The sequence below is a fragment of the Talpa occidentalis genome, unplaced genomic scaffold (genome assembly GCF_014898055.3).
Source record: "Talpa occidentalis isolate TD23 unplaced genomic scaffold, MPIMG_talOcc4v2.1 talOcc4.12, whole genome shotgun sequence".
NCBI classification, from domain to species: domain Eukaryota; kingdom Metazoa; phylum Chordata; class Mammalia; order Eulipotyphla; family Talpidae; genus Talpa; species Talpa occidentalis.
Window position 1 is genome coordinate 97,742,049 of NW_023601212.1, and position 12,592 is coordinate 97,754,640.

Here is a 12,592-nt window from a genome sequence, read left to right on the forward strand (position 1 = left end):
TGGCTTAGGATGGGACCTTTCCAGCTTCACCTGGTTTCCTTGAAACAAGTGGGTCCCCTTCAGCTGCCCAGCAGGGGGCAGCCTGTGGAGGAAGCTGCATGCGGGGGGACTACAGGCTTAAGTGAGCATCACTGAGTCAGGGCGCGCCAGGGCTCCTGGGATCTGAAGCTCAGCTCTAGCTTTGTCCAACAAGCACATGCGCACTACCGTGGGGAGTGCAGTGAGTAAAAGTCCAAGAGGCTTACTCAGAGGCTCAGGCCATATGGGGTCTCTACCCCCCTGACTTCTGCTTTCCCCTGTGACAACTCCTTTCGCAGGTACAAGTCTTCAGAGGGTGGCCAGACTGGCATCTTAACCTGCTCCTCCTATCCCAGCATCCATGTCGGCTCCTCCACGGCCCTGCGTGGATGTCATGCTACCCCTAGACTGCCCGCTCAGGAGACACATTCTGATTGCCTTTCTTGGGACTCCTGTCTCAATCGGTAGCTTCAGGGTGTGGGTAGGGCTGACACCCCCCACCCTGGAGAATTAATCATGGATGGACCTTCTGTGCTGACAACAGCCTGGTATCCACAATCCAAAGATAATCATGAGAAAGTTTAACAAAAGCCTGAGTCGGGTGTTGGGACAGTCAATTAAATATCCTCCATCCCAATTTGAAGCCCCTGAGACTCTCACGGTTGCATGAGCATTAGCTGAGAGATTTCCTCAGACTCCAGGTGTGACCGCTTGCCATAGTCAGGTGATCCTGAACCAGAGGGGCCCCGCCGGGCCCGATGGGTGGTCTCATGCATTTGAGAAATGCTGCCGGGACCCTGGCCGGGATAGCACTGCTTCTGCAGGGCGCCGAGGAGGAGGACATGTCTCACTCTGCAGGTGTGACGTGTCCCCCATGCTGGCTGCCGCTGATGTCTCTTGCTGTGTCTGTTCCTCCCCACAGGGCATTTACAGCTGCATCCACGGAGTGCACATCGAGGACAAGAAGAAGTCTCCAGACTTCAACCTGACCGGGTCACAGAGCAACATGCTAAAGCTCCTCCGGTCAGCCAAAAACATGTCCAACATGAACTCCTCCAGGATGGATTCCCCCAAAAGGGCTGCTGACTTCATCCAAAGAGGCTCCCTCCTGGTGGACATGGCTTCCGACAAGGGCAACTTGATATATGCGGACAACAGGTCCTTCCAGGGCAAAGACAGCATTTTTGGGGACAACATGAATGAGCTCCAGACGTTTGTGGCCAACAGGCACAAGGATAACCTCAACAACTATGTGTTCCAGGGACAGCACCCTCTCACGCTCAACGAATCCAACCCAAACACGGTGGAGGTGGCCGTGAGCACGGAATCCAAAGGCAACTCCAGGCCCCGGCAGCTCTGGAAGAAATCCATGGAATCGCTCCGCCAAGATTCGCTGACCCAGAACCCGGTCTCGCAGAGGGACGAGGGAGCCGTGGAGAACAGGACCCACTCCCTCAAAAGCCCCCGGTACCTTCCCGAGGAGGTGGCCCACTCCGACATTTCCGAAGCCTCCAGCCGGGCCACGGGCCACAGGGACCCCGGCAGCAACAAGAACCACAAGACCAAGGACAACTTCCGCAGGTCCATGGCCACCAAGCCCCCCAAGGACAGCAGCAGCGAGGTCGAGCGCTCCTACCTGAAGCCCAAAGCCAGCTCCCCCCGGGACAAGATCTACACCATCGACGGTGAGAAGGAGCCCGGTTTCCACCTAGACCCGCCCCAGTTTGTGGAAAACATGGCCATTCCGGAGAACGCGGACTTCCCCGACCCCTACCAGGACCCCGGTGAGAGCTTCCGCAAAGGGGACTCCACGCTGCCCACCAACAGGAACCCCCTGCACAACGAAGACGCGCTCCCCAACAACGACCAGTACAAGTTCTACACCAAGCACTTCACCTTGAAGGACAAGAGCTCCCCGCACAGCGAGGGCAGCGACCGCTACCGGCAGGGCTCCACGCACTGCAGGAGCTGCCTGTCCAACCTCCCCACCTACGCCGGCCACTTCACCATGCGGTCCCCCTTCAAGTGCGACGCCTGCCTGCGGATGGGGAACCTCTACGACATCGACGAGGACCAGATGCTGCAGGAGACAGGGAACCCGGCCTCCCAGGAGGACGTGTACCAGCAGGACTGGGCGCAGAACAACGCCCTCCAGCTGCCAAAGAACAAGCTGAGGATCAGCCGCCAGCACTCGTACGACAACATCCTTGACAAGCCCAGGGAGACAGACCTCAGCAGGCCCTCCCGCAGCATCAGCCTCAAGGACAGGGAGCGGCTGCTGGAGGGGAATCTGTACGGGAGTCTCTTTAGCGTCCCCTCAAGCAAACTCTTGGGGAACAAAAGCTCCCTGTTCCCCCAGGGCCTGGAGGACAGCAAGCGGAGCAAGTCTCTCTTGCCCGACCACACCTCCGACAACCCTTTCCTTCACGCCTACGGGGACGACCACCGCCTGGTCATCGGGAGATGCCCCTCGGACCCTTACAAACACTCGCTGCCGTCCCAGGCGGTGAGCGACAGCTACCTGCGGTCGTCCTTGAGGTCCACGGCCTCGTACTGTTCCAGGGACAGTAGAGGCCACAACGACGTGTACATTTCGGAGCATGTTATGCCTTATGCTGCAAATAAGAATAATATGTACTCGACCCCCAGGGTTTTAAACTCCTGCAGCAATAGACGTGTGTACAAGAAAATGCCTAGTATTGAATCTGATGTTTAAAACCTTCCACTCACGTTTTACCTATAGGGAAACATCCGTAATGGCCACCGTTCCGGAGGGTAGATGTTGGGTGTCCAGTAGTACCCTGTGAGCAGGAGGCGGACATAGGAAGGTATTTTTCTGTTGGTTCTTTTGCACATGGCTCCACGCCATCGTCTTCCACTCAAGGAATCTTGAGAGGTGTGTGCTGAGCACAGCAGAGACCAGGCAGGTGAGTCCTTAACCAAAAAATTAAAACACAACCACACACAAGCGAGAGGGCAGGTCTCCTGGACAGGCCCGCCGGGTATGTTGGCAATAACGATGCCCCGGATGCCAATGGCGATGGTATGCTTTCCTATATTCCAGATTCCATTGAGACCAGCCCACCATGTAAGTTCCTCATCAGAAACGCCTAACGGTCCCTCTACTAGAGAATAAGCAATATGGTATGCATGTAACCCGACACAGACACGGCGACGCAGTTAAGAATGCATCTGCGCCGTGGCGAGATTGACATGTGCAAGAGAATAGGAGGTCGCGGCTTTGTTGTTATGCCTTCCATCCCAGCCCCGCCCCACCCCAGAACTCCAGGCTCCCCCCGCCGCCCCCAGAGAATAGCGAGTCAGTGTGTACGTGGTCACTGCGCTCCCCTCATCCCGGTCCATTCCCAAGACGTATCTGAAGGAAGAGGCCCAGAGGGCCGTCGCTCGGAGAGCTGCGAGAGCCTCTCCGGATGTCCACGTGCGTGTGTCACAGACGCGCCCCCCCCTCGGCTTCGGTGGTCTCGTTCAGAGCTGCGTGAGCGAGCACATGTGTGTCCTCGGTACCTCAGTGTGCACCTGCGACACAGCGGCCGCTGTCCTGTATCCCGCAGATGCCCGTGTACGTAAGTTTGCATCTCCCCCTTCTGGTGATGACTCAGGGTTGTATAGTATCTGTTACCCCTCCCGTCCCAGAGTAACCGTCACGTGTGCGGTCCGTACACAGCCGTGGTGCGTCTAGTGACTGTGCGTTGCCGTCCCGAGGGGCTGGCGTGGTGGCAGGCGCCGGCAGCCCCGTGTGTCCCGTGGCCTGTGACCAGAACAAAGCCATCCGTCCGCTGAAGGCGAGCGCGGGCTTCAGCTTCTCTTCCTTCGTGTCACGCAGTTCAGTCGGACGCTCCTTTCCACCCCAGCCCTGGCGAATCAATAGCCTTCAAAACATGAGAGACACTCAGGCGTCCACCTGAGCATCCTCCAAATTGTGGATAAACTTTAGTACGACAAGTGATTTCTCCTCTTCTGAAATATTCGTTCTATTGGAGCCCAACGGTCTCACCAGCACCAACGGAAACACATGGGAAATTCCTCAAAGCATTTGTCATTCCTGAGTCTCTCACGCTCACCCCCTCTTATTCGAATCCAACCTGTGGATAATAAGACACGAAATGATGCTCAGTTTTTAGAAACTGGGGAGGACGCACTCTGCCCGCCCAGCTCTAAGCACTGAGCTTCTGCAAGGGGTCCCCCCAGACAAAGGCATCTATTATGGTGTTTTATCAGAACAGAACTTTCTAATTTACAAATTGGCTATTATAACGCTCACAAACAACATTCATTAAATATTTTATGTAGTTCTAATCTAGTAATTAGTGTATGTTCTGGGAATACTTGGGATAACTCGCTGTCAGTCTTCGCCGAGTTCCTGAGGCGTCTGCACAGGGAATGCGACAGAAACCCTCACCCAGCCCCAGACCAACCTGACCTTTTCCGATTTCCTTTGGTTCTTGAAGGGCCCAGCGAGGCAGGTTGAAGAGTTATCATCTTCCTTTGATTCCTGCTGCATTTCTGTCTTGTAGATCGTGCTTTCCTGCACCGGGGCAGGTGCCAGGAGTAATTCTCTTAGAGCTTGAGGGTCCGAAAGATGAATGGCTCCATCTTTGGGATAGGGGTCCCCGACCTCAAAAATTTCTAGACTGATGAAAAGTAGTTGCAATAAATTTCACAGTTGGCAGTGGATTGTCAGAGGGCAGCAGCGGGGAGGAACCCTTCCCTGAGGCCCTAGGCAGTAGGGGCCACCCAGGCTCTGACAACAACATACTTGAACATGGCATTTTATTTCTTGGCGGTTGTATCATCCATGACCCAAGACTCAACAATCGAGGAGCCTAGAGAGAAGGGCTGGGAGAGTGACCCTGATGCGCAAGCATAGGCACACCTGTGACTGTACCATCTTGCAGAAGGTCTTGCCCTTGACCCTTCCGTTCATTGGGTTTCCTTCCAGACCTCTGGCCCTGCAGCCAGGATCACCTCCCTGTCCTCACAAGACTGGCTGTCTTAACATGAAATGGGTTACAGAGTCCCCCCCAGAATACAGAGCAATGTTACATCATCCATCCACAGAGGCATTCTGTTCCCTTCTGGTGTCCTCAAAACCCAGGGGGCTGCCAAATATGACAGAGCTCCAGGGAGAGCGGAGTTACATTTGGAACGATTCCATAGATCAAAAAGTCTCCTTCTAATAACAACTTCATTTCTGCTGCTAACCTCAGACTTCTCTAGATAAAGAAACCAAAAAGACGGCTTTGAGAAGAACGAGCAGAATTGCAGTGAAAAAAATTCTTCCTTTCACACATAAAGTGAACTTTAAAATAAGTCATCAGAATTGGCTGCTAAGTATAGAAAGTGCATAATTTCTCTGACTCTTGATTGGAATGACCCCAAACATAAGAGCATTGACCAAAAACTGGCTGGTCAATTAAGTGGTCCAGTCGGTTCTGTTCTTGGAGACTCAGTATCAGGAAAATCCATCTGGCAGTGACTGCAGCTCCAGGACGGGAGGGGACAGGACAGGCCCTGAACCAGGACAGGCCCTGAACCAGGGTCCCTGACACGGCCCCCTCTGACACATCCCAGCTCTAACATCTGAGATTTGCAGATGCCAAGGAGCCAGAATCTCCAAACCCAAATTTGTGCCCGATCGTCACTTAAGTGAGACCTGGCACCTGGGATGATATTTCATTAAGGCTAAATGGTTTCTTCCGCTTGAGAAGGACTGGGCTGGCCCAGCTGAACCCAGAGGCTCCTTGTCAGTGTCCACAGGTAACAGCACACACGCCAACTTAAAATATTCCACCTAAGAGGAGAGTCTTTTCAGGCATGAATTCCACCCTGGGACGCCTTGGTTTTTCTGGAATAAGGTTCTTGTCCTTACACGTGCATGTCCGTAGGCAACTCCTGGTTCTCTAGGAAGGCCAACCTCGCATGGCTCAGTTTTCTGCAGGCGGTAAGAGGCTTCCACGACTCCTCCCTGCCATCTCTCATCTGCAAATCTCACTGCATCGTTCAGCCAGCGCCTGGCTGTGCCTCTCATCCATGATACTTGGTGTTCTCATCCCTACTTTGGAGGGTGCCTGAGAAGTTTTCATGCTTAGCTTTTCTGATGAAAGCATTAAAATTCACCCATCGCAGCAAAATCAGTCAAATCAATTCACACTTATTTTCAGGGGGCAAAGAAGAAAATTACACCTTGTTTACAAATGAAATAGTTTCAGTTAAATGGGATTCTAGCCAAGGCAGTTAATTAGTCAAAAGATCCACGGCAGACAGAGTTGCACATTGTTTATTCTATTTGATATGTCTACCACTGATGTGTACTTAATATTCTGCACCCTTCTCAGGAAATGACAAATGCCCTGAATTCTTTGCAAATGGAATCGCTAATGAAAATGAACGGAAAAAAAAAAAAAAGTTGGTGTTAATTAAATGGTGATTAAAAATTTATCTCCTTTAAACCTAAAAAGTGCAGTTTTAATAATCAGTTGTCGTATAAATAAATTCCTTGCGCTGAAATCCCTTGCGGTTTAAGACCTAAATAAATCGTAATTTGAGAAACCTAAATACCTTTCCTTTCAGAAGAGCTGCCTGTAACTGTTCACTTGATGCACAGCCCCGGAATGTTCCTTTGGGCATAGTTGTTGTGCTGAGCCCTTGGAAAGGGGACAGGAGTCGTTTTGGAAGTAGAGTTCTTTTGAATGGACCTTGGCCGTGGTAGACACCCAGGAAGACGCCAAGGAGTAGGTGGAAGCTGACTGTCAGACTCATCGCTTGGTATTTAATGGGAATTAAGGGTTCTGCAGGAAGGCAGTTTTCATTCCAAAAGCCATGTTTCTTTTCACTTGAGACAAAATCAGCCTTTCCGTTTGCCCCCGCTTCTTTTGGTCAACAGCATTGAAAGAGCTGATGGAGGGTTCTGTGGGGCCCAGCCCTGGAAAGTTCTCCCGCCACCCAGTTGCCCTTTGCCATTCGACCCTTTTCCATTGTGCCGTGTTCATCTCTGATCGTCTCAGATGAGGTCAGCTGGCCACTGACATAGACTGGAGATGACCGAACGCACTTATCCTGTGAATATAATTGCTCGTGTACACGTGTATATAATATACATGCTTGATTTCTATAATTCACACGTAAGTGTATTATTCCAATAAAATTGTACATAATGTAAAGTTTATGTTAAAAATTAAATGGTGGTGATGGTATTAACACATGGAAAACCCATTCTGGTGATTGATGGGATGATATTTATGTAGAGAAGGCACTATTTTTTTAAAAACTCTCAGTTCTAAGGAGGATGACAGAGTCCAAGTGGGATTTGGGTGTTCTTAGCCTCTTCTTTAAAGGAATCTGGGGTTAAGGGTGTGGAATCGCTTCTGCTCACGTTGGCTTCTGAAGACTGTCCCGATAGGAGTATGTTTGTGAATTCTCTTCACCCATCGCTGGGCGTAGCTCCTGGTTAAATTCCTTATCCTCTGTTACCACTTGGCCTAGAACTTCTTCCCCTATGGTGCCAGCTGAAGGTGCCTGCTCAGAAGGGTCTTAGCAAAACAGAACTTACAGAGTTGAGGGGAAGGGAAGGAAGAGGAGAAAAAGCTTCCAAAGGGGCGATAATCTGTGGACGATTGTCAGGCCGATGGTATGAGAACCAGATCTCGAATCCAGGACATCCTGGCCTGTCTTTCTTCCCTTTGCCAGGCTGACTCATTTCTAGCTTTCTCTCAAGAGCTCTCTCCCAGGCACCTCTGGGATAAGAGCCAGAGAGGCTCTAGGACTGACTGGCCTTTTTGCCTTATGCCTCATGCAGACCCCTGCGTCCCCTCTTTGAATCTGGCTTTCCTTTGAGCTCCCCCATGCTGCCGCATCAGAGCCCTGGAGAGAACCTTTTTCAGGGACCTACCCCCCGGGAAGAATCAACAAGGGATATAGTTTAAAACCTCAAACCAAAGATGAAAGACGGCAGTGATCCTTCAGATAACAGAGTTCTATTTCTCTTGAACCAAGAATGAAAAAGGACTGAGTATCCACCTCCTTCTAAGGTCAGCTGGGGACTGGGGAGAGACGAGGGGAGTAGAAAATATAGTCTCTTCCCATAAGTTGCTTTCGGTCTAGAAATTCAGTTCCCTAATACAAAAGATAACCCGGGACCCATGAAATGCACACGCAGACTCACTGTAAAAACCAGAAACGATCAAGTTTTCACCAAAAATAAAAATGCATCTGGTTCCATGCTCAAACAAACAGAAACCCTCCCCTGGACCTGGTGGCATCTTCAGAGAATATAGTTGATGCGCCAGGAAATGCCCTTGATTGTTTTAACCTTGGAAGGAGGTACTCAGGGCCTCTAGACAGGCCAGCAGACTTGCCCTTGGACACTTGCGCTCAGGCAGGCTTGGATCTGGTCCCACTCAGTTCTCCAGCCCTTGCCAAGTCATCCTGCCCTCCAGCTCTGCTATATGACATGGGCTTCGAGAAAAGGTTGGGGGAAAAAAATCCTAAAAGGGTAAGAAAATAGACTGTGATGTAAAAAGACAATTTCCTGACAGCTTTTTTGTTTGGTTTTGTTTTTGACTTGTGAAGAATATTTATGATAGTTCAGGGTACAACTGTATCAGGGAAGGGGTAGGGAGCATTCCTTGTTAGTCCCAAGTGCCTGCTGTTGTGGCTGGTAAAAGAGAACGCATCTGGTTCCCTAGAGAGAAAATGGGGCGAGGCAATGGTCACGGGGATCAAGGTGTGTTTCAGGGAGATGGTGGGATGGACAGAGAGACGTTTCTCTTCTGTCCAGCCTATCCTGTGCATTGCTGGGATGTTAGATTCTTTGTTTATCACAAAGAATAAGCACCTTTATCAGCACCCGAATTTGGAAATATCAAAGTGTAGACTATATTCTAGGCCAATTCTAGAATGTGATTCTCAAAATAACCTCAGATGTCACTTTGGTTGCCCCATTTTACAGATAAGGAAACTGAGGCTCAGGTTGGTCTCAGCCTCATCAGCAACAAGAACTTGCCACAAACCAAATCCCGAATGTTAGAGGCATTTTCTTGAAGTGCCTGATCTCCTCCAGGGAGGTCAGAATAGAAGTGAGAAAAAGAAGGAGGCTGCTGTGAGGTCCCCGGGGCTCTCTCTTGAGTTCCAGCCTCCATGCGCGGATGTTTGCTAGAGCCCTACCCTGGTCGTCTGGTTTGGGGTGCACTGAGAACTCCTGGGGATCTCACTTCTGTTCATGGTCCCTTCTGAGACTTGAATGCCGTCTGTGTCCCTCCCCTGCAGGCTTGCACTCAGCAGCTCCTTCTTTGGTTCTCGGGGAGTTATTTTCTCTATTTAGCATGTGCCTAATTTTAAATATCCCCTTTCTAATCTCGCTTCTTTTTCTCCATAGACATCAGGGCTAATTCCATTCAACCATATGCAAAGAGTATGCCCGTGCACACGCCTTGCCTTGTGAGCCCCCACGAAAGCCCTCTAGACATTGTGCTTCATCTTTAGAAAGGCCATGTTATTTGAAAGTGACTGTCCCTTCTAGTCCGTCTCCGTGTCTGGTCATCGATGCCAAGCAGACAGAATGAGATTTGCGGTTGTGACCGGAAGTACAGCTTGTACATCAGTGATAGCCAGTCAGTTGTAGTCAGCATACTGAGGACCAGCTCTTAAGATTTTTCTTTTTCCCCTTCTTGGGCTGTCGTGGTTTTTGTTTGTTTTCTTTTTGCCAAATCATCTTAGAGATACTTTTCCTGGTCACTCTTCCAAGATAACTACTGAGTCACGGGATGCTTGTTCAGTTTGTTTCATTAAATGAAAGCGCGTTGAACTGGAACACTTCCACTAGGCTTTCCGGGAGCCCCAGAGATGCAGCACTTGCTCTCGGGGCGGGCAACCGCCTTGAGTCCACATGTTCCTTTCTGGAACTATCTGTTCCTTTCCCTCTGTGGACTTCCCTCTCCTGGCATTTATATTTGCCGGGGGTGGGACAGGCCCTTTAGGTCCACTTTTTTGTTGAGGAAACCGAGCTGGGATTTGAGGGAGTGTTTTTCTGGAAGCTTCTGTGAATCTATCCTTCCGGAGGGTCAATTAACCTAACATAAACATTCTTGTCCCCATCGCTGAGAAATTCTCTAGCCAATAACATCTTTCAAGCTGGCAGTAAAAGGTCTCTCAAGACAGAAAGATTCTTACTTAATGGCTGTTTTGCAACCCTGTTGTTGGGTGTGCAACCTTTTCCCAGGGATGTTAAGCTGAGCGGAGACTGGAACACTCTAAAGAACAAATTGGCCATAGTCTTTCTGCTCTGGGACCATATTTCTAAGTATTCAACTCCCCGGGGAGCCGGAACCAAATGGTTTAAAATGGAGTCATTTCTCAGATTAACTTCCTCTAAGTGTCAGCAGTATGCAGAAACAAACAAGACAAGTGAGATCATCACCCAAAAATCCCCGTTTTGTACCACATCTGTGAAACAGCAAACAATGACTTTTCAGGGTGTTTTCTTTCTTTTTTTTTTTTTCAATTCTAGAACATTCCTCATTAGTGGTAGCCCTAGGTCATAACCTCTTCCGGTTAATTCTTTCTCACACCTTTGGGAAGGATTTCAGATGAACCTTCAAAAGGATATTAACATAACACGTAGCCAATACCACAGCTGCCTTTTAAATTGATAAGGTTAATTGTTCTCCAACAAACATAAGTTTGTCTTTGGCATTTTAAATGCTTCTCATTGATCTGACATTTTGCTGTTTCAAGCGTATAAAGGGCTCAAATCAAAGACTATTGATAGCTGAGCAAATAGTGAAGGTCCCGAAATATAAAAACATTGTCAGTTTTTCCATGAAAAACAATCATAGCCTTTAGAATCCAATTGAGGTTTTTACATTAGCCATTTAAGGCTTATTGAATTATTTCTATCCTCAGTTAAGCTAATTCAAATAAATGAGTGGTATTGACTTTTTAAACCTATTTTTTTTTTTAATCTTGAGTTTATTAGGTTTGTAGCTAGCTCTGGAGCTACGGCCACTAAGGAAATGTCCCCGTCTCAAAATTAAAGATTCAAACAACCATTTTGGTCAAAGCCAAGGTGATCATCTAAAAACTCTGATGGATTTGGGAAGATGAAAGTGAAACTTGTAGCATTCATGTTTCCCAAATTTTTCACTGGAAAACGATGTCCATTGCCTTTTATTTTTTCCAAATAAGAGGCAAGATCAAGAATAACATTTTCATTGACAATTCAGTAATGGACACGATACAATTAATTCCATGGCTAGATGTGACTCAGCTGCCTCCCAGGGCTGAGGATCCCCCAAAGATTTCTTTATCAATTGTTTTTAACTCGGACTCCTAATCTTATTTGCTCCCCTGCCAAAACAAATTTGAAAAGCATATACTTGCCAAATTCTCTAGTCAGTAGCATTCACTGTAATTTATCACCCTAGAATGTTTGTGCGTATGTGTTGATGTATAGTATATATATTTCCAGTTGACTATTCAGAAAGGATTAGGCGAGCTCATCGGTAGCTTGAATAAGAAGTAGACCATAAAAATAATAACAAATGGCCTTCTCAGACAGAAAAAGGGGCAAACTATTCATTTTTCACTCGCGTTAGAAGACATATTGCACAAAACACAAGCTGGTCATTGCTCACAAGAAAGTAACCGAATTAAGCAGCTTCCAAGGTCTGAGTCCATTTTCAACCCAGCATGGGTGGGACTGAACACCATCTGCAGAGTCTCCATTCACAGCTACATCCCAACACAGTCCAAAACCCACATCAGAACCGGCTTGATGTCTTGTACGGTGAAGTCCAAAGCAAGCTGTGTGCTCTGCTTACGGTTTTCATTTGGGAATAGGTGTTCACTTACCAATCGCAGCAGTTTATACCTGTCATGTTTTAATCCACTGCATGAAGAAGTGCTGATAACTGTATTAAATATTTCCAAGCATAGCTACAGAATTACACGTTTGCTTAACACCTTTCTATGATAGAGAAAGTATATACTATGGTCGTCTTCTTGTAGTATGTCTTTTATTTCTGTTCAACGTGATATCCACTGTTTTAAGGAATGGGGTTTGAAATGTGTGTGCAAACTGATATGTATATAACTCGAGGCAACAGAAGTGCCCAGTCATATGGTGTACAAATGTAAATACCGGAAAATTTCATTTTTCTAATAAAGATAATTTCTGCCAATTGATATGAAAAGGAGAAATGGAGTTGTCGTCTTTGTGAGCGTGACTGCTGCTGCGGCGGCCCCGTGATCATTTCCGGCAGGCTTGGCATCTGTCTGGAGGGGCAATGACTTGCCTGCCCCCTGCGTTCCCCGGGGAGCGGAGGGGGAGCCCTGGATTGGGGAGACTGCAGGACTTGACTCCCAGAGCTTGGCCGTTGTCTCTCCCCTGGATCTGGTCTTCCTGGCATGTGCTGTCTCGACCCTCATAGTGTTGGACTTTACCCAGCCCTGTAGCTTAGGATTCTAGGAGAAAGTGATGGCTAGAGACCAGGCCCACTCTCTGTGTTCCAGGAAGCAGCAAGGACCCCCTTCTTGGGAATGACTCATGGATGCCCCT

At 48.7% G+C, this 12,592-nt stretch overlaps 1 protein-coding gene across 3 annotated transcripts in view; it reads left to right on the top strand.

Annotated features, from left to right (window-relative positions):
• GRIN2A (glutamate ionotropic receptor NMDA type subunit 2A) overlaps nt 1-12,225 on the top strand; it is a 335,998-nt gene extending 323,773 nt beyond the window's left edge. For all 3 annotated transcript variants that reach the window (XM_054693848.1, XM_054693846.1, XM_054693847.1), the window contains one exon: nt 941-12,225. In XM_054693848.1, coding sequence (XP_054549823.1) covers nt 941-2,734 — 1,794 coding nt within the window. In that variant the 3' untranslated portion in view covers nt 2,735-12,225. The remainder of the gene's footprint in view (nt 1-940) is intronic.
• The last annotated feature ends 367 nt before the right edge of the window (nt 12,226-12,592 follow it).